The following is a 20565-nucleotide window of genomic DNA, read 5'->3' on the forward strand; positions in this document are numbered from 1 at the left end:
TTGTTTTAGTCAGTTTCCATGCTACCGGCTTGTAAGGTTTGACATGATACAGCGATGAATTATTGATTGTTGGTTGCTAAACATCCAGTGGCAAATATTTCATGTATGTTTAGGACCATGATATAGTAATGCCATAAGGTTGTTTGCTAGTATAATAGTATAACTTCCATAGTTCATTGACAATCATATTTGTTTTAGTCAGTTTTCTTGCTACCTTCTATGGTTTGACATGATATATCGATGAATTATTGATTGTTTGTTGCTTAATATCCAGTGGCAAATGGATCATGTATGTTTAGGACTATGATATAGTAGTGCCATAAGGTTGTTTGCTAATATAATAGTATAACTTCCATAGTTCATTGACAATCATATTTGTTTTAGTCAGTTTCCATGCTACCTTGTAAGGTTTGACATGATACAGCGATGAATTAATGGTTGTTTGTTGCTTAACATCCATTGGCAAGTATTTCATGTATGTTTAGGACTATATATGATATAGTAATGACATAAGGTTGTTTGCTAGTATAATAGTATAACTTCCATAGTTCATTGACAATCATAATTGTTTTAGTCAGTTTCCATGCTACCTTGTAAGGTTTGACATGATACCGCGATGGATTATTGGTTGTTTGTTGCTTAACATCCAGTGGCAAGTATTTCATGTATGTTTTGGACTATGAAATAGTAATGACATAAGGTTGTTTGCTAGTATAATAGTATAATTTCCATAGTTCATTGACAATCATATTTGTTTTAGTCAGTTTCCATGCTACCTTGTTAGGTTTGACATGATACAGCGATGGATTATTGGTTGTTTGTTGCTTAACATCCAGTGGCAAGTATTTCATGTATGTTTTGGACTATTAAATAGTAATGACATAAGGTTGTTTGCTAGTATAATAGTATAGCTTCCATAGTTCATTGACAATCATATTTGTTTTAGTCAGTTTCCATGCTACCTGGTAAGGTTTGACATGCTACAGCGACGAATTATTGATTGTTTGTTGCTTAATATCCAGTGGCAAATATTTCATGTATGTTTAGGACTATGATATAGTAGTGCCATAAGGTTGTTTGCAAGTATAATAGTATAACTTCCATAGTTCATTGACAATCATATTTGTTTAAGTCAGTTTCCATGCTACCTTGTAAGGTTTGACATGATACAGCGATGGATTATTGATTGTTGGTTGCTTAACATCCAGTGGCAAATATTGCATGTATGTTTAGGACTATGATATAGTAATGACATAAGGTTGTTTGCTAGTATAATAGTATAACTTCCATAGTTAATTGACAATCATAATATTTGTTGTAGTCAGTTTCCATGCTACCTTGTTAGGTTTGACATGATACAGTGTTGAATTATTGGTTGTTTGTTGCTTAACATCCAGTGGCAAGTATTTCATGTATGTTTTGGACTATGATATAGAAATGACATATGGTTGTTTGCTAGTATAATAGTATAACTTCCATAGTTCATTGACAATTATATTTGTTTTAGTCAGTTTCCATGCTACCTTGTAAGGTTTGACATGATACAGCGATGAATTATTGATTGTTGGTTGCTTAACATCCAGTGGCAAATATGTCATGTATGTTTAGGACTATGATATAGTAAGTAGTGCCATAAGGTTGTTTGCTAGTATAATAGTAAATTTCCATAGTTCATTGACAATCATATTTGTTTTAGTCAGTTTCCATGCAACCGGCTTGTAAGGTTTGACATGATACAGCGATGAATTATTGATTGTTGGTTGCTAAACATCCAGTGGCAAATATTTCATGTATGTTTAGGACCATGATATAGTAATGCCATAAGGTTGTTTGCTAGTATAATAGTATAACTTCCATAGTTCATTGACAATCATATTTGTTTTAGTCAGTTTCCATGCTACCTTCTATGGTTTGACATGATACAGCGATGCATTATTAATTGTTGGCTGCTTAACATCCAGTGGCAAATATTTCATGTATGTTTAGGACTATGATATAGTAATGACATAAGGTTGTTTGCTAGTATAATAGTATAACTTCCATAGTTCATTGACAATCATATTTGTTTTAGTCAGTTTTCATGCTACCTTCTATGGTTTGACATGATATAGCGATGAATTATTGATTGTTTGTTGCTTAATATCCAGTGGCAAATGGATCATGTATGTTTAGGACTATGATATAGTAGTGCCATAAGGTTGTTTGCTAGTATAATAGTATAACTTCCATAGTTCATTGACAATCATATTTGTTTTAGTCAGTTTCCATGCTACCTGGTAAGGTTTGACATGCTACAGCGACGAATTATTGATTGTTTGTTGCTTAATATCCAGTGGCAAATATTTCATGTATGTTTAGGACTATGATATAGTAGTGTCATAAGGCTGTTTGCAAGTATAATAGTATAACTTCCATAGTTCATTGACAATCATATTTGTTTAAGTCAGTTTCCATGCTACCTTGTAAGGTTTGACATGATACAGCGATGGATAATTGATTGTTGGTTGCTTAACATCCAGTGGCAAATATTGCATGTATGTTTAGGACTATGATATAGTAATGACATAAGGTTGTTTGCTAGTATAATAGTATAACTTCCATAGTTAATTGACAATCATAATATTTGTTGTAGTCAGTTTCCATGCTACCTTGTTAGGTTTGACATGATACAGTGTTGAATTATTGGTTGTTTGTTGCTTAACATCCAGTGGCAAGTATTTCATGTATGTTTTGGACTATGATATAGAAATGACATATGGTTGTTTGCTAGTATAATAGTATAACTTCCATAGTTCATTGACAATTATATTTGTTTTAGTCAGTTTCCATGCTACCTTGTAAGGTTTGACATGATACAGCGATAAATTATTGATTGTTGGTTGCTTAACATCCAGTGGCAAATATGTCATGTATGTTTAGGACTATGATATAGTAAGTAGTGCCATAAGGTTGTTTGCTAGTATAATAGTAAATTTCCATAGTTCATTGACAATCATATTTGTTTTAGTCAGTTTCCATGCAACCGGCTTGTAAGGTTTGACATGATACAGCGATGAATTATTGATTGTTGGTTGCTAAACATCCAGTGGCAAATATTTCATGTATGTTTAGGACCATGATATAGTAATGCCATAAGGTTGTTTGCAAGTATAATAGTATAACTTCCATAGTTCATTGACAATCATATTTGTTTTAGTCAGTTTCCATGCTACCTTCTATGGTTTGACATGATACAGCGATGCATTATTAATTGTTGGCTGCTTAACATCCAGTGGCAAATATTTCATGTATGTTTAGGACTATGATATAGTAATGACATAAGGTTGTTTGCTAGTATAATAGTATAACTTCCATAGTTCATTGACAATCATATTTGTTTTAGTCAGTTTTCATGCTACCTTCTATGGTTTGACATGATATAGCGATGAATTATTGATTGTTTGTTGCTTAATATCCAGTGGCAAATGGATCATGTATGTTTAGGACTATGATATAGTAGTGCCATAAGGTTGTTTGCTAGTATAATAGTATAACTTCCATAGTTCATTGACAATCATATTTGTTTTAGTCAGTTTCCATGCTACCTGGTAAGGTTTGACATGCTACAGCGACGAATTATTGATTGTTTGTTGCTTAATATCCAGTGGCAAATATTTCATGTATGTTTAGGACTATGATATAGTAGTGCCATAAGGTTGTTTGCAAGTATAATAGTATAACTTCCATAGTTCATTGACAATCATATTTGTTTTAGTCGGTTTCCATGCTACCTGGTAAGGTTTGACATGCTACAGCGACGAATTATTGATTGTTTGTTGCTTAATATCCAGTGGCAAATATTTCATGTATGTTTAGGACTATGATATAGTAGTGCCATAAGGTTGTTTGCAAGTATAATAGTATAACTTCCATAGTTCATTGACAATCATATTTGTTTAAGTCAGTTTTCATGCTACCTTGTAAGGTTTGACATGATACAGCGATGGATTATTGATTGTTGGTTGCTTAACATCCAGTGGCAAATATTGCATGTATGTTTAGGACTATGATATAGTAATGACATAAGGTTGTTTGCTAGTATAATAGTATAACTTCCATAGTTAATTGACAATCATAATATTTGTTGTAGTCAGTTTCCATGCTACCTTCTATGGTTTGACATGATACAGCGATGCATTATTAATTGTTGGCTGCTTAACATCCAGTGGCAAATATTTCATGTATGTTTAGGACTATGATATAGTAATGACATAAGGTTGTTTGCTAGTATAATAGTATAACTTCCATAGTTCATTGACAATCATATTTGTTTTAGTCAGTTTTCATGCTACCTTCTATGGTTTGACATGATATAGCGATGAATTATTGATTGTTTGTTGCTTAATATCCAGTGGCAAATGGATCATGTATGTTTAGGACTATGATATAGTAGTGCCATAAGGTTGTTTGCTAGTATAATAGTATAACTTCCATAGTTCATTGACAATCATATTTGTTTTAGTCAGTTTCCATGCTACCTGGTAAGGTTTGACATGCTACAGCGACGAATTATTGATTGTTTGTTGCTTAATATCCAGTGGCAAATATTTCATGTATGTTTAGGACTATGATATAGTAGTGCCATAAGGCTGTTTGCAAGTATAATAGTATAACTTCCATAGTTCATTGACAATCATATTTGTTTAAGTCAGTTTCCATGCTACCTTGTAAGGTTTGACATGATACAGCGATGGATAATTGATTGTTGGTTGCTTAACATCCAGTGGCAAATATTGCATGTATGTTTAGGACTATGATATAGTAATGACATAAGGTTGTTTGCTAGTATAATAGTATAACTTCCATAGTTAATTGACAATCATAATATTTGTTGTAGTCAGTTTCCATGCTACCTTGTTAGGTTTGACATGATACAGTGTTGAATTATTGGTTGTTTGTTGCTTAACATCCAGTGGCAAGTATTTCATGTATGTTTTGGACTATGATATAGAAATGACATATGGTTGTTTGCTAGTATAATAGTATAACTTCCATAGTTCATTGACAATTATATTTGTTTTAGTCAGTTTCCATGCTACCTTGTAAGGTTTGACATGATACAGCGATAAATTATTGATTGTTGGTTGCTTAACATCCAGTGGCAAATATGTCATGTATGTTTAGGACTATGATATAGTAAGTAGTGCCATAAGGTTGTTTGCTAGTATAATAGTAAATTTCCATAGTTCATTGACAATCATATTTGTTTTAGTCAGTTTCCATGCAACCGGCTTGTAAGGTTTGACATGATACAGCGATGAATTATTGATTGTTGGTTGCTAAACATCCAGTGGCAAATATTTCATGTATGTTTAGGACCATGATATAGTAATGCCATAAGGTTGTTTGCAAGTATAATAGTATAACTTCCATAGTTCATTGACAATCATATTTGTTTTAGTCAGTTTCCATGCTACCTTCTATGGTTTGACATGATACAGCGATGCATTATTAATTGTTGGCTGCTTAACATCCAGTGGCAAATATTTCATGTATGTTTAGGACTATGATATAGTAATGACATAAGGTTGTTTGCTAGTATAATAGTATAACTTCCATAGTTCATTGACAATCATAATATTTGTTTTAGTCAGTTTCCATGCTACCTTGTTAGGTTTGACATGATACAGCGATGAATTATTGGTTGTTTGTTGCTTAACATCCAGTGGCAAGTATTTCATGTATGTTTTGGACTATGATATAGTAATGACATATGATTGTTTGCTAGTATAATAGTATAGCTTCCATAGTTCATTGACAATCATATTTCTTTTAGTCAGTTTCCATGCTACATTGCAAGGTTTGACATGAAACAGCGATGAATTATTGATTGTTTGTTGCTTAACATCCAGTTGCAATTTTTTCATGTATGTTTAGGACTATATATGATATAGTAATGACATGAGGTTGTTAGATCTAAGATCGCTTAGTATCGCTTTCGCTAAGTATCGCTTTCGCCAAGTATCGCTTTCGCGAAACTTGTCAAAAAGAACCTTGTATGTCAAAAGACCCAAGTAGGCAGTTATTTCACTCATAAATCTTAAAGACCTCCGTATTTTCTACAAGACGACAATAATTGATTTTTTTTGTCTATAGGGGGGAGGGTGTGTCTCTTTTTTCTATAGTAATTGTAACATAACAAAAAAAATACACATTTAGTATCATTTTCTTACATATTAACGTGAATTTTCTGACACAAAAATAAAATAACAGAACTGTTCATTAAAAGTATGTAATCAAATGCCAAACTATATATATGTGCGAAAATTTACTTTCTGAACTTGAGAAACAACAAAAAAAATATAAATTATCTTTTATTCTGTTTAAGATTTTATTAAAACTGTTTGAAATTAATTAGACATTCTGTATACAATATTATATATGCTTTACAATATGTCAAAATAAAATGCTGAACGACCCAGACTCTCCTCCTTTAAAAAATTGTCAATATTTGATGCATTTCGGAATTAAGCACAATAAACTCTATGTAAATTCAATACACGCATGCAATCAGGGCTTTATATATTTTGAACATATATTTTAATGGTACCTAATTCAGAACATAATTATGATTATTAAGTGTATGGTAATTGTATCATAGGCTAACTGTCGCCTGGTGAGATGAATAGTTTAAGGTAAACCTTTATGATACCATATGCCCTAGGTGTTGATTGACTTTTATTTTTATGACCTAAGATCAGTGCTTCAGATATAGCACCCGTACCTTCTTGAATATATAGACAATCTGCTAAGTGAACCATTGTGAACATCACAGCATGAATCTGTCCATTTTTGCGTGAAGGTAACACTCAAAGTCAGGTGACATCAAACCGTTCCTTTTGTATTTAAGATTAATTAACATAACGGTCAAAATATTCTGTTTTAATATGTCAGTGTAATTTAGAAAATTTAGAAAATTGTGACAAACTTTGAATATAAACTAGTATTTGGTTTTGAAATATACTATGCAATTATTTAAATCAGAGACATATGTCTCTGTTTAAATGCAGCCGAAAATTAGATCACATATATTGTCATAATATTATTGTATACTCTGTAACTTCTGTTCTCTGCTGTCTTTTGTTTGTCATATATTATATATTTTCGTTTCCCATAACATACATGTATATGCTTCTTGAAATAAAGTATTCATTAATCTGACTACAGTAATAACGATGCCGATCTACTGATAATGCCCCCAGTTCGTCAAATCTCGTATCTAATTAGTCGATAACGCAAAATCCCGATCAATCTTGCACATGCGCATTGTTTCCCTGAAGTAGTGTATTGCTAAAATATATGACCTCAGGCACTGATTATTTTTAAGTAACAAAATATACGTTTTGAACGAGGACAATATCGTTCATGATTCTTCTAATTTCTATATACTCTCATTCATATTTATTTACTTATTTATATACAATTTGTTATATAAAATGCAAAAGTGCAGCAACCGGCACTTTAGATGTAGCAACGTACATATCCCAATTTATATTAAGGACAAAACAAGCAATGATTTTTTTTTTATGGAAAACAAATTATTGTTATATAATATTATTATTTTATTCTCCCGGGCGCTTTTTCTTTTCCCCGGGCGCTTTTTCTTTTCCCGGGCGCTTTTAAGTAGGACCGAGAAAAAGCGCCCGGGAAAGAAAATATAGCGCCCGGGGAACAGAAAAAAAGCGCCCGGGGAAAATATATTGATATTTTATTGGCATGAGACAACTTAGTTAAGTTATGGACATTGATATTTTTTTCAGTTTATATAAGACAAGTAATATGTAAATTCAGATAATAGACATTTGTAATGAAGCACAAAAACAAGTATGAATGTTCAATTTTTACAATAATATATGAATACATTACTATTTCGAAAGACTGGCGGCCACATTGGATGATGGATCGGCTACAAAGTAACAACACTTGGTCAGCACCTCATAAGGAACATTAATGCCATGTTTAATTTCATTCCATTCAGTGGTTCTATAAAAAAAGTCATTTGTATGAATTTCCCATAGGGTCCAATGTTAAACTAAGTCCACCGCTGGCGGCCATCTTGGATGATGGATCGGCTACAAAGTAACACTTGGCCAGCACTTCATAAGGAACATTCATGCCATGTTTGATTTTATACATTCAGTGGTACTCTAAAAGAAGTCATTTGTATGAATTTCCCTTAGGGTCCTATGTTAAACTAAGTCCCCCGCTGGCGGCCATCTTGGATGATGGATCGGCTACAAAGTAACAACACTTGGTCAGCACCTCATAAGGAACATTCATGCCATGTTTGGTTTCATTCCATTCAGTGGTACTCTAAAAGAAGTCATTTGTATGAATTTCCCATAGTGTCCAATGTTAAACTAAGTCCACCGCTGGCAGCCATCTTGGATGATGAATCAGCTACAAAGTAACACTTGGCAAGCACTTCATAAGGAACATTCATGCCATGTTTGGTTTTATACATTCAGTGGTACTCTAAAAGAAGTCATTTGTATGAATTTCCCTTAGGGTCCTATGTTAAACTAAGTCCCCCGCTGGCGGCCACCTTGGATGATGGATCGGCTACAAAGTAACAACACTTGGTCAGCACCTCATAAGGAACATTAATGCCATGTTTAATTTCATTACATTCAGTGGTTCTCTAAAAGAAGTCATTTGTATGAATTTCCCATAGGGTCCAATGTTAAACTAAGTCCCCCGCTGGCGGCCATCTTGGATGATGGATCGGCTACAAAGAAACACTTGGCCAGCACCTCATAAGGAACATTCATGCCATGTTTGGTTTTATTCCATTCAGTGGTTCTCTAGAAGAAGTTTAAAATGTAAAATATTTATAACGACGGACTGCACCGTTAAAATAGATCATGTGCCATCAAGTTTGCCGGCCGTCTTGATAAAATATATAAATCTAAGGATGTTCGCTACACTGCCGTTTCAAAATAACAAGCTTTTTGAAAGTCTGTTTTACATTGGTAGTAGATAAATAAAGAAATTTCAGGAGGGAAAAAGAAAGCCATTGAATATTTGGCGGGAAAGAAATTTAAACTTTGCACACATTTAAACATTTTGACACTGTGACCCTTATCCTTAAGCACAAATATTTGCCCCCTTATTCTTAAATAATAAACCATGTATTTAATATGAAAAATTACAAGGATTTTAAATGATTTTTAGATATGGCGTTTGAAACTATATGTAATAAAATTATATAAAGAAAAGATTGGGTTAGCAGGGATTTTTTTATAATATGGCACCAATGGCTTTTAAAGATGGAATGAAATTTTGGTTTTTAACAATTCCAAACGACCTGTATTGCAAAGTAACTAAAGGCCCTGGAATAGGCCACCCCCCCCCCCCCCCCCCCCCCCGGGTTTTTTTTGCATATTTTTTTCAAATTTTGAGCTCTAGTTTCAGGTTTTTGAACATAGCGCCCTTCGATACCTTGCACAAAAGAAGCACCTGTTTCTCCTCTACAAGACCTATATAGTCATACCCCGTGACACCCCTTATTATTTTTGTCTAGAAGACCTGGAGTAGGTCGACCCCCTTGTTTTTTGTATTTGTTTTTCAAATTTTGAGCTCTGGTTTCAGATTTTTTAACATAGCGCCTTATGATACCTAGCGCAAAAGAAGCGTCTGTTTCTCCTCTACAAGACCTAAATAGTCACACCCTGTGACACCCCTCATTATTTTTCTCTAGATGCCCCGGAGTGGCCGACCCCCTGTTTGCTTTAGCATAAAAAGAGATATAACTTGTTTTATCAATGGATGGGATAAAAACCTTTTCAAAATTGAGTTAAAATTTCTATATTCTGACGGATTACTGCCTTTTTGAATATTTTTTTGTTCGCTAGCTTCTGCATGCCTGGCCATTATGTCTGCAATCAAAATATATATATAAAGATGCAATATGATTACGAATGCATGATTGCCAATGAGAAGAGCTATACAAAGAAACGACGAATGTATTTAGCAATTTGAACAAGAAAACGAACAACCTGATTTATGTACAAAACTCCCACCGAAAAAAAAAGAAAAACAGAAAAGACAACCCATGAATTACGGGTTCCTGACTTTGAACAGACACCGACTAAATGTACGCTTTAATCGAAACCTTTTTTACTTTTGCACAAAAACCAAGAAAGGGTTACATAATTCATACAGATATTTAGTTTGCACTTATTCCATTTTGTTGATGGTTTGATGTTTGGGGTTTCTTATATATCAGACTTGGAGAAAATGAGGATGAATCAAATTTAGTTTTGCTGCGTTTAATTTAATTGACTAGTTTCTTCTTTTTTTTAATGGTATGTCCTATTGACATTTAAGATCTTATAAGGAGCATTTTGTCCAATGGGTCATTATCTACAAAATTTGGTACTTTTCCTTCAAAATATTTGGTATTTACAATTACCTAGAATGTTTCCTACAATCTAAGTTAGACTTTTTTTAACCATAGTTATTTTGCAATATCAATTATATAATCAAGGGTCAAGGTCACACCATTCATAAGTTAAATACTGGTATGGTTTTGTCGGAGTGTGAAACGAAAAAGTGATACGAAAATCTGTGTTAATTTGATTGTGATTTCTTCAATAATGCACAAAACAGTCAACTATTTCACCTGATGATCTTTTTTTTTTGTCTAATTCTATTAAGTTCTGAAGCATACAGTAAGTCCTAAAATGTTTAAAATACAGCTTCTTTGGTGTGATAGATTTAGAAATCAGTTTGGTTCTTTACAATGCTAGATTTTGTCATGTCTGACTAATACAACGGAAGTGTATAAACATTTCTATGTTTTATGTGTGTTGAAGAAGGTTTAATAAGGTAATGATGTCGATCTCTCAAGTGAACTTATGGAATAGAAGCGTAAAGCGCAGAAAAAATAATGCTAACATTGAAAAGTAAAATCACAAAAATACAGAACTCCGAGTAAAATTAAAAAAGAGAAAGTCCATAATCAAATGGAAAATTCAAAAGCTCAAACACATCAAACGTATGGATCACAACTGTCATATTCTTGACTTGGTACATTGTTTTATGTAGAAAATGGTGGTTTAAACCTGGTTTTAAAGCTAGTTTAGCCTCTCACTTGTATGACAGTCGTATCAAATTCAATTATTTTGACAACGGTGTTTGAACAAAACAAACAGACACTAAAGGTAAAAGTGTCAACATTGTGCTTCAATTCGTATTATCACAAAACAATCAAATATGTAACAAAGATGCAAAAACATGGCATACAGACCAACCATTCTAGCAAACATTAAATACAAGAATACAAAACTTTGTTAAAATAGCACAATGGCGGAATGTATAAGTACAGAGCCACGTCATATATGTATAAAAAAAAACATTAAAAAGCAGACAAAGCTCATAGGCAAAATTGAAAAACAAAAATGTTTTACAATAGCACAACAACGGGATGTATAAGTAAAAAACTCATAAGTTAAAAAAAAGATAGACAAGAATACGAAAATGTTCATAGAACAATCACAAAATAACGGGATGTTCAAGCACAAAGTAGATTAAAAAAAAATTGACTCTTTAAGGTTAATTTGTTCAAACCTGAATAAAAATCACAAATAAAAGAAAACAACATGATTAACAAAATCGGTCTTTGTTGAACTTTGGTGTCCCTGTTGCGACTATGGTTATTTTTTATCCTCTGGTTGATAGGTTTCCCTCGGGTTTGATTTTTTAACGCGAATTGGTTTTTTTTCCTAATCAAGATTTCAAGATTCCAGAGATTTTCAAGACGATGTATATGTAATTACTGACCCCATATATATCGAATTATGTCACTATCACACTATGTAACAAATTTGGGCGCATTACGTTTGCGCGCATTTGGGGATTAAAATGTTTTACGTTTGCGCGCAGCTTTTGATTACATTTGCCGGCAATGGACATTTGAGCGCATTGACAGGACATTTGAGCGAAAAAAAAAGGACGTTTGAGCGCCAAAGTATAGGACATTTGAGCGCCTAAATTTTAGGACATTTGAGCGAAAATAAGAATAAGCGTAGGACATTTGAGCGAAAACAAGTCTTGGATAGAGAATTGTCTTATTGGCAATCATACCACATTTTCTTACGAATATAGTTCATTAAATGAGGAGTTTACCAACAAAAAGATTAAAACATATTTTAATTGTAAAAAACAAAGCACTAAAAACAAAGCACAGTCATAAAACAGGAGTTTACCAACAAAAAGATTTTTTTGAATTTTTGAAGGACGTTGAGCAATATCATCATCCGCTTTTCTTTTTGATCGTACCCGCAGCAAGTGACGTTCATTGTCACGATCACTGGTATCATGGTTATGAGTATTTTTCTGTTGAATTATAACGGTTCCGGTACAATCCGTCCTCAGTCTTGCTTTGCAACCTTTTGCCTGAAAAATATTGAAAGGACAAATACAATTGAAGTGTTTAAATGCTTTTTCATTTGCTATTGCAAGACATAAAAATAAGATGTAGTATGAATCCTAAAAAGACAACTCCTCATCCAAGACACAATATAATTAAAACAAGCAATTATATATTGTATATATACACTGTAAAAATTGTGTTTAGGGCCTAAACACTTTTCTATACACATTTCATGTTATACAATTGGTTACATGTTTAGGCTCTAAGCATGTGGGGCATTACATGTTGAAATTCATAACATGTTTAGAATGGGAACACCACAGACATTTATGTGTTTAGCTTCTAATTAATCTAAAGGAGGTATAAGATAGACATATAATGATATAGATATAAATCAAAATTAAAAGAAGTTATGGAAGTTGAAGCGTAACAGACGAACAAGTAGTTTACATTAACATTAAATTTGTAAAAAAAGGTACTTACTGTACATCTCCAGGATATTTCTTCTCCTTTTAGTGTTTTGTCCACTCTATATCGGAAACTGTCACAAACAAGGCTTCTTTTTCCCTTATTAGTCTCGGTCAAAATAATATCCATTTTAACACGTACATGTATTATTAGTATTAAGATTTCAAGTGCCAAGGGACATTTCACTTAATAGATATATATATAAGAATTTTAGAACAAAGAAAATTTGCATAGCCAATGAATTATAGTAGAATTGATTGGTAAATAGAGATCAACCTAGGATTTCACTTACATAAACCAGCCAGAACCGGTCGAATTACTCGGGTGTGAAATAAAATAAAAAATATTTATAACTAAATCTTACTTTTTTTTCTTACTTTTAAAAAAAAATCTTAATTCGTGTAAAATTATCAGGGAAAATTTCGCTCAAATGTCCTGTCTGAAAACTCAGGTAAGGTTAATATCCCGGCGCTCAAATGTCCTATGAAGTCGGCGCTCAAATGACCCTATGTGCTTTTTTCTTTTTCGCTCAAATGTCCTATGCCCACATTTGCGCGCATTCATTTTACAGGTAAACTCAGGTAAACATATAAATAAAAATTAAATTGAATTATAATTGTCTATATATTTTTTATTTTCATAATAAATCTGACCACGGGTAGTAAGGTCGTCATATCGAAGAGCGTTTAGTACAGTGATTTTGTCATAGTTTGGATAAGTTTGACATGGTTAATTTATGTTGCTTCCCTAAACTATTGCCTCAGATCTATTCACACTAGCAGATAAAAAGCAAATAAGATGATTGAATCTGTATTAGAGTTCAAACGATCTATAATGGAATTGTTGTTTCACGAGATTAACGCAGAATAAGCAAGATATCGGAATTGATATGGTTTGGTTAAGCGATTGACATGGTTCGGTTAAGAGTCTAGAAATTCGTCATGGTTTTGGTCAAGATTGTCATGGTTTAGATCAACATAAACATATATATGTGTTTCACTTTAATACTGAAAATTTGATTGATAGCGAGGTCGGTTATTGAACGAAGTTATACTATTTATTGACTGCCTGAGAAGAAAAAAAGCCTGTTTAACCAAATGTAGTGGGTGTAATCGTCAAAGCGTAAATTAAACATGTCATGTTACGTTTTATAAGTTTTCTACAATATAAATTTAAAAATCACTGCTCTTTTAAACTTTCGATATAATTTTACAAAAAAAGACAAAGCGTTGCTTCTGTTTCACATATAATCTTTTTTCCATATGTCCATGCTTGACTCTGCCGGGGATATCATGAGCGGCATCACTAGTCATAAAGCTAAAGATTTCTACTCAAAAGTGGCAGCCAGTCAACAAGCAATTCTTGTTTTTCATTTTCTTTTCTAGAAAACAATACATTTAATTGTTGGTTTTTCTTTATTTTAAATTTTGAACCAGTATGATGAATAAAAGGAGATGTGGGGTTATAGGTACAGTAACCCAACTACAAATCTAACCAAAAGATATTAAAAGAGGACATCATAAGTCTTCAACCATTTACGAAACCGAATAGTTACGCGTGACTTATTGGTTTTTAAACTATAATAGGTGAAATTACAATAAAAAGTACTTTCACAGTTCGAATTTAAAATATGAAAGATTACAACTCCAATTTTGGATTTAAGCCGATATTATGTTCAATTATTATTACGAATTTATTATTACGAATCAATACAAATCTTCCGTTAGGTTCGATCATTCACTTGACATAGTAAAATATGTAAAACAAAATAATTTATTAAATAATAAGTATTTAATACATTTTTAAGCTGATTTTTTATTCATTTCTAGCATTCCTAAAGTTTAAATGATATATTGTCTCATTTTCAAGATGATGACATTTTTAGATATAACATATGCTCTTTTATGAGGATGGATTTTTTCTTCGTCTTTCCTATGGTACTGACGAATTCCTTGAGCACCATGTGCAAATCCATCATATGGGTTCACGATTGCACTTTTATGCAGTAGATCTTCGGGGTTGGTCAAACATTGCATGGGTTCTGATATAGATAAACGTAGTAATGTTTAATTATTCTTTTTGGAATCATGTTTATAATATGACTGCTGCAATACAAGATTAAAAAATTAAGAAACAAATATTGAAAAATAGGATCCTCTCAATATTGCAATTTATGCAAAGAAACTACAGTGTTAAATATATATCGTTATTTGTTGCTTGACATAATTCAAAGATGCATGTACAATATATGTAGAAAAAGACACCATATTCTGCCAGAAACCATTATCAATTGATGCATATCACAAGATGTGATTTATCGCATTGTTTTACTCACAATGACCGACATAATGGCTGTCCTTATGGTACAGGATCACCTCGCCCTTCAGGAGCGATCGAGCAGCTTAGAGAAACCACATTTCATGACGGAGTTTGTGATGCTACTGACTATTTCATGAGTTATGCTTTCTTGGTATCATTAACATATTAAAGATAGGTCATATTATGAATATAGCGACAGAAGTTTCTAATTCATTTTTTTATCATTAAGAGAAGGGATGCTATGTCCCGTCAGAATGACAAATAGCTGCTAACATCTACATCATTTGATCTCAGATGGATAGTTATCGCGTTGGCAAACATATTGCATCTACTTATAACATATTACTACATTGTATGTTCGTTTTTATATCCTTTTATGTTTCAAATGGAACGATTTTTGTTAATTTTGATAGTAACTCTTCATTATACACGACAAGAATTACATAACTGAACCATGTCGAACATGAACTTAACCATGACACGAATGAACCAAACCATGACACAGATATTTCAGTAATTTTGAATTGATTGCAAAAGTAGGTATTTTTCAGAATAATTGTTCGAAGTGTTATATCACGAAGATATATGTGATGTAACAGACTGTAAGAAAATAACTTTTTTTTATGCACAATAAACCAATAAGCAAGTTTTAGATTTTGACATACGCAAGCTTTTTTCCGTGTCAAATCATTAACCATAGGATACAACCTATGATGTACTAACATATTTACTTTATACAAAGGTACTAACCAGCTTGAATAAATGATCAGAAGTTCCGTTTACAAAATATCCCAATGTTTACATTTTTGCTTTGATTGTCATCAAAAAGACTTAACACCGTCATGTCAAACTTATCCAAACTATGACAAAATCACTGTACTAAACGCTCCTCGATATGACGACCTTACTACCCGTGCTGACTATCAATTATTAATTTTGAAAATATTTCTTAATTCAAACTATATATTGTTCATATTGAATTATAAAACCAATTATAAAGTGATCATTATAAACTCCGTAGTAAAGCTTTATACATGTAACTTCATTGCGAATATTTCAGAGTGAAAAGGTTTAAGTTAGTTTGTAAAGTTACACAAAGGCACAAACATGGAGTTTCGACACGTACCTACATGTAAAGTAATGAAATTATCAATACTTTTACCTTTATCATTAGCTATGTTTTAGCGTTTTAACATTTTAACATATGTACATATTTCTAGGATTTAGTGTTGGTGCATAATAAAACGGACTTATCTTGCTCGAAATCCCACTTCCACCTCATCGTTGGTGAGATTTACGAAATGAGAACTTTTACTTGTAAATAATTGAACTATAAAAAAAAAAAAAAAAGTGCCTAACAAGATTGTGTGAGGTAGACGAAATTGACTTTAAAACGATCGTATTGACTTTTGATGTGCAGAAATAGGCAGATCGGATATATTTTGAATTTATTTACTTCCTTCTTAAGTTTGGGATTAATTGTAATCAACATATTCCAATGAGACTGAAAAATGCTTTATTTTTATTATGATAAATAATATTTTTACCTGCCGTAGTCGTGCGTAAAATATATTTCGTCATTTCTCTTACGAAAATGACTTTTTTAATGGAACAAAACGTACTATTTGTAAACTTTCTCTTTAATCTTCACAATAGGCTTTTAAAAAATAACCTTTCAACTGTATATTCCGAAAATTTTGTGAAAATAGAAGAAGTGGCAATTCTTACCTTTCATACCTTAACTTTCATTGATAAAACATAATATAGCCTCGTCCAGTGTCCAGTTTGAAGGTAATTTTAGTTACCGTACACATTCGTGCACGTTCTAATTAATCAATAGTCATGTATGAAAAGCAACAAGTTTGAAGGTAAACTAATAACAACTTATTCCAATCAAATTGCCTACGATTCAATAACAATGACCAGTCCACATCATAAAAATGTATAGGGGTAAACTGGGTAGGGAGAAAATGTCAGAAATTTTAAGTTCATTATTTTGCAATAACGAATAAAAATTTGTTAACCAATAGATTTGTTATAATTTCATAATCATGTCATTATGTATTGGTATAGTTTTTGGATCTTTCATAAGCGTATTTAAGGCTGTAGAAAGTTTGACCTTCAAAAGTCAACATGCTCATCGACTTTATACCGAAAATTCGCCTTTTTAATACATTGATTGTTTCTCAAATAATACGCGACAACAAAGCAAAATCATTTCTTAATACACTGCAAAAAAAATAATTCTGATTGATGCAGTGGTATTGTCATAAATTTCACTGGAGTGAACAGTGGTACAGCAAACGTCGAATTCCCTCACACAATGTTATCACACACTATAATAATAAATAAAAAAGTATTATTACCTGTATTTAACCTGAGTTTACCTGTCAAAAAAAAAAATGCGCGCAATTGTAATCAAAAGCTGCGCGCAAACGTAATGATTATCTTACCAATTCTCTGAACATGTGATATTTAATATGGAATATACACGGTCTCCACGCAGTTGCTCTTAACCAATCATATTCGTAGAAATGTATGGAAGTTAAGATAAAAAGAATACAACAAAAGTGAAATACAATCACATGTAGACTCATCTTTATCAAATACAGTTAATCTTTAATTATCGTGTTCTCTTTAACTGTTTTTAGAAGGCAGTAATGCACCTCTTCTAATATTAAGTAAACTATGTATGCTGTATTGAGACCCTTCTGCATACATTATGTATATACCATATAATTGTTCTTTGTAACTGCCCATATGAGCTACAGTTGACCCATTAGTAATTAACAATTTTAATGAAAAGAAAACAAAACACTATAATTTCGCGTCCGATGCGCTTTTCTGGATTCACATTCATAAAAAATGCTTAAATCTAAACAGTCGGAAAGCTAAACGACCAAAATATTAGCTAAGTTCATCTGAGCTCAAGGATGTCGAAACCTTAGTCAACTTTTTTAATCTATCTTTGTAATATAAAAAAGAAGACATGGTATGATTGCCAATGCGACAACTATTCACAAAAGACCAAAATGACACAGACATTAACAACTATATATCACCGTACGGCCTTCAACAAACATATTGTAAACATGTACTTATACATAAATTAAGACTTATAAAGGAATTAAGAAGGTACCAATAAATATTTTACAGTTCAATTTAATGATCATGAATGGAAGGAAACGGTACGGAAGTTTACATAGGACAAAAAGAAATTGATAGTATTTTTTGGCGAAAGACTTAAACGCTTCTTTGCATTATATAGTACAATCATAGCAAACAATATAATCAATGGCTCGCTTTGCATATATTTATAGAAGAGCTTTAAATTCTAAAAAAAATAATCTTGTCGTACAAATGTAGATGGTTAAATCCTCAAAAAATCTCAATAATTTTGTTGGAACGAATAAAGGTTTTAAATCAAATTGTCGTGGACTTTTTAGCTTACACCCTGACGAGACATGTTAGCTGTTCGTATGCTGTTGCACCTGACGCACGGAAACTTTCACATTTTCATCTTCTTTTCTGAAATATTTTACCCAGCTCATACTTGACAGGATTGTTAACCTGGTAAAAGGTGTAACCAATGAATTGAACACAATTTAAATTTCACTATACTATATAATTCATTTTATGTTTCAATTTGTTCGAAAAAAGTCGAAAAGTATTTTGTATTTAAAATGATTCGTTGTAACGAGAATATTTGTGGTGAATGGAAACTGTCAAAAACTTAAATTGCTTATGAATGATGCTGGACCCAGTTTCGTTATCTGATCTGAATTTTCTGAAATGTGCAAGGTAGATAGACATTTTGATTTTTTTCACTCGGTATTAGTTTTGCCCTTATTGCTTGAACTTTTGCAATATTAAAGCCGATTTCAATGAGTGTGTAGATAAAGGAAATATCTTTGGTTATCCTGCTTGCTGAACAGAATTTTTGAATTGAAGGCACAATTAACACAGCAAACGTTAGTTTCAAATACTTTTAAATAGATTTTTAAGGATAATGTACCCTTGTGTTGATCCCATGCTAAACATAACAAAACTCTCTGTACAAAGGTCTGTGAATTTTCTACAAAAATTGTTGATTTCATTTTCCTACTAATTTAAATACAATAATGAACTATAAAAAATAATTCTTTGCAAGAAGTTCTTGATAAATGTACAAAATTATATCTCTATTTTTCATTGTCTGTGCTGTTTTAATACTATTGCAGTTTGCACATTTCGTAATTGACAGACCATAGAAGGGGTCATAAGCCATACACGAAAAGATAAAATATTGATCTAAGTACTTAATTTGCATCTCTAAATCCCCACCCCGACTTGTTTTTTTAGGAGGGTGTCTAAAAATGATCGATTATAGACAGCCGAGTACGCATTTAAAATTCACTATACTATATAATTCATTCTATGTTTCAATTTGTTCGAAAAAAGTCGAAAAGTATTTTGTATTTAAAATGATTTGTGGTGAATGGAAACTGTGAGGGTCCCTGACATATTCTAGTCTGCCCTTTCATAAAATAATGATTTTTTTTAGTGTTCTATCGAATTTTCGAATAAAAAATACCTGATAACCGTTCAGACAAAAAAAAATATGTTTCTTACAGATACAACAAGTGATTTTTAATAGCTATAAGATACATTTTTCTTTTAAAATACAACTTTTAAGTCTTACGGGAAACTATTCTAAGCCTACAACTTTCACTGTAACCTCGCTCTAACTTATCTATGGGTTATTGTTGAAGGTCGTACGATGACGTATGGTTGTTAGCACATATTTCCTTTGGTTTCTTTGGGAAATTTGTCCATTGGCAACAAACATACCACATCATCTACTTTTAATAAGTACTGTATACATTACAACGTATTTTGGTGATCTTGCAAAATGATCGTAATCCCGAAAACCGTAAACATATTTTCTTATCTTAAAAGGGGGCAAGAAGGGTTCCTTTAACAGGCCAATAAATAAGAGTACAGTTAATTTTTAAAAAAATATAAAATAGGGGTATTTTTTCTCTCATAATAATAGTAACCAAATTCACAACAATGTCAATTCCAAGAAAGCAGACAATAGTTAATTAGTCAATAACAGTACAACATCAATGATCTTGAATATATGCCATTTTTAACTAAAATAAAAAAGCACAGAACCAGGACATATGAGCACAGAACCAGGACCGTTTTTCTTATCACCAGCACAGCGTCAGGACAATTCCGTTTAACGAACTTGCACGACTTTTGAAATATAATATTGTTGTAATATACTTTGCATGGTACTTACGACGCATCAGAGAAAAATTAAGCAACAAGACAGTCGTTTTATTGCCGTTCTGATACAATGTAAACAATCCCACCAG

The 20565-nt window shown here is 32.2% G+C and overlaps 1 protein-coding gene across 1 annotated transcript in view; it reads right to left on the bottom strand.

Annotated features, from left to right (window-relative positions):
* The window catches only part of LOC134692239 (uncharacterized), a 50951-nt gene extending 37800 nt beyond the window's left edge, over nucleotides 1-13151 (bottom strand). The window contains exons 1-2 of the mRNA XM_063552689.1: nucleotides 12899-13151; nucleotides 12239-12438 (exon numbers count right to left, since the gene is read on the bottom strand). Of these exons, the coding sequence (XP_063408759.1) occupies nucleotides 12239-12438; nucleotides 12899-13012 (314 nt within the window). The 5' untranslated portion in view covers nucleotides 13013-13151. The remainder of the gene's footprint in view (nucleotides 1-12238; nucleotides 12439-12898) is intronic.
* Between the last annotated feature and the right edge of the window lie 7414 nt (nucleotides 13152-20565).

The sequence above is a fragment of the Mytilus trossulus genome, chromosome 12 (assembly GCF_036588685.1).
Source record: "Mytilus trossulus isolate FHL-02 chromosome 12, PNRI_Mtr1.1.1.hap1, whole genome shotgun sequence".
Taxonomy (NCBI): Eukaryota; Metazoa; Mollusca; class Bivalvia; order Mytilida; family Mytilidae; genus Mytilus; species Mytilus trossulus.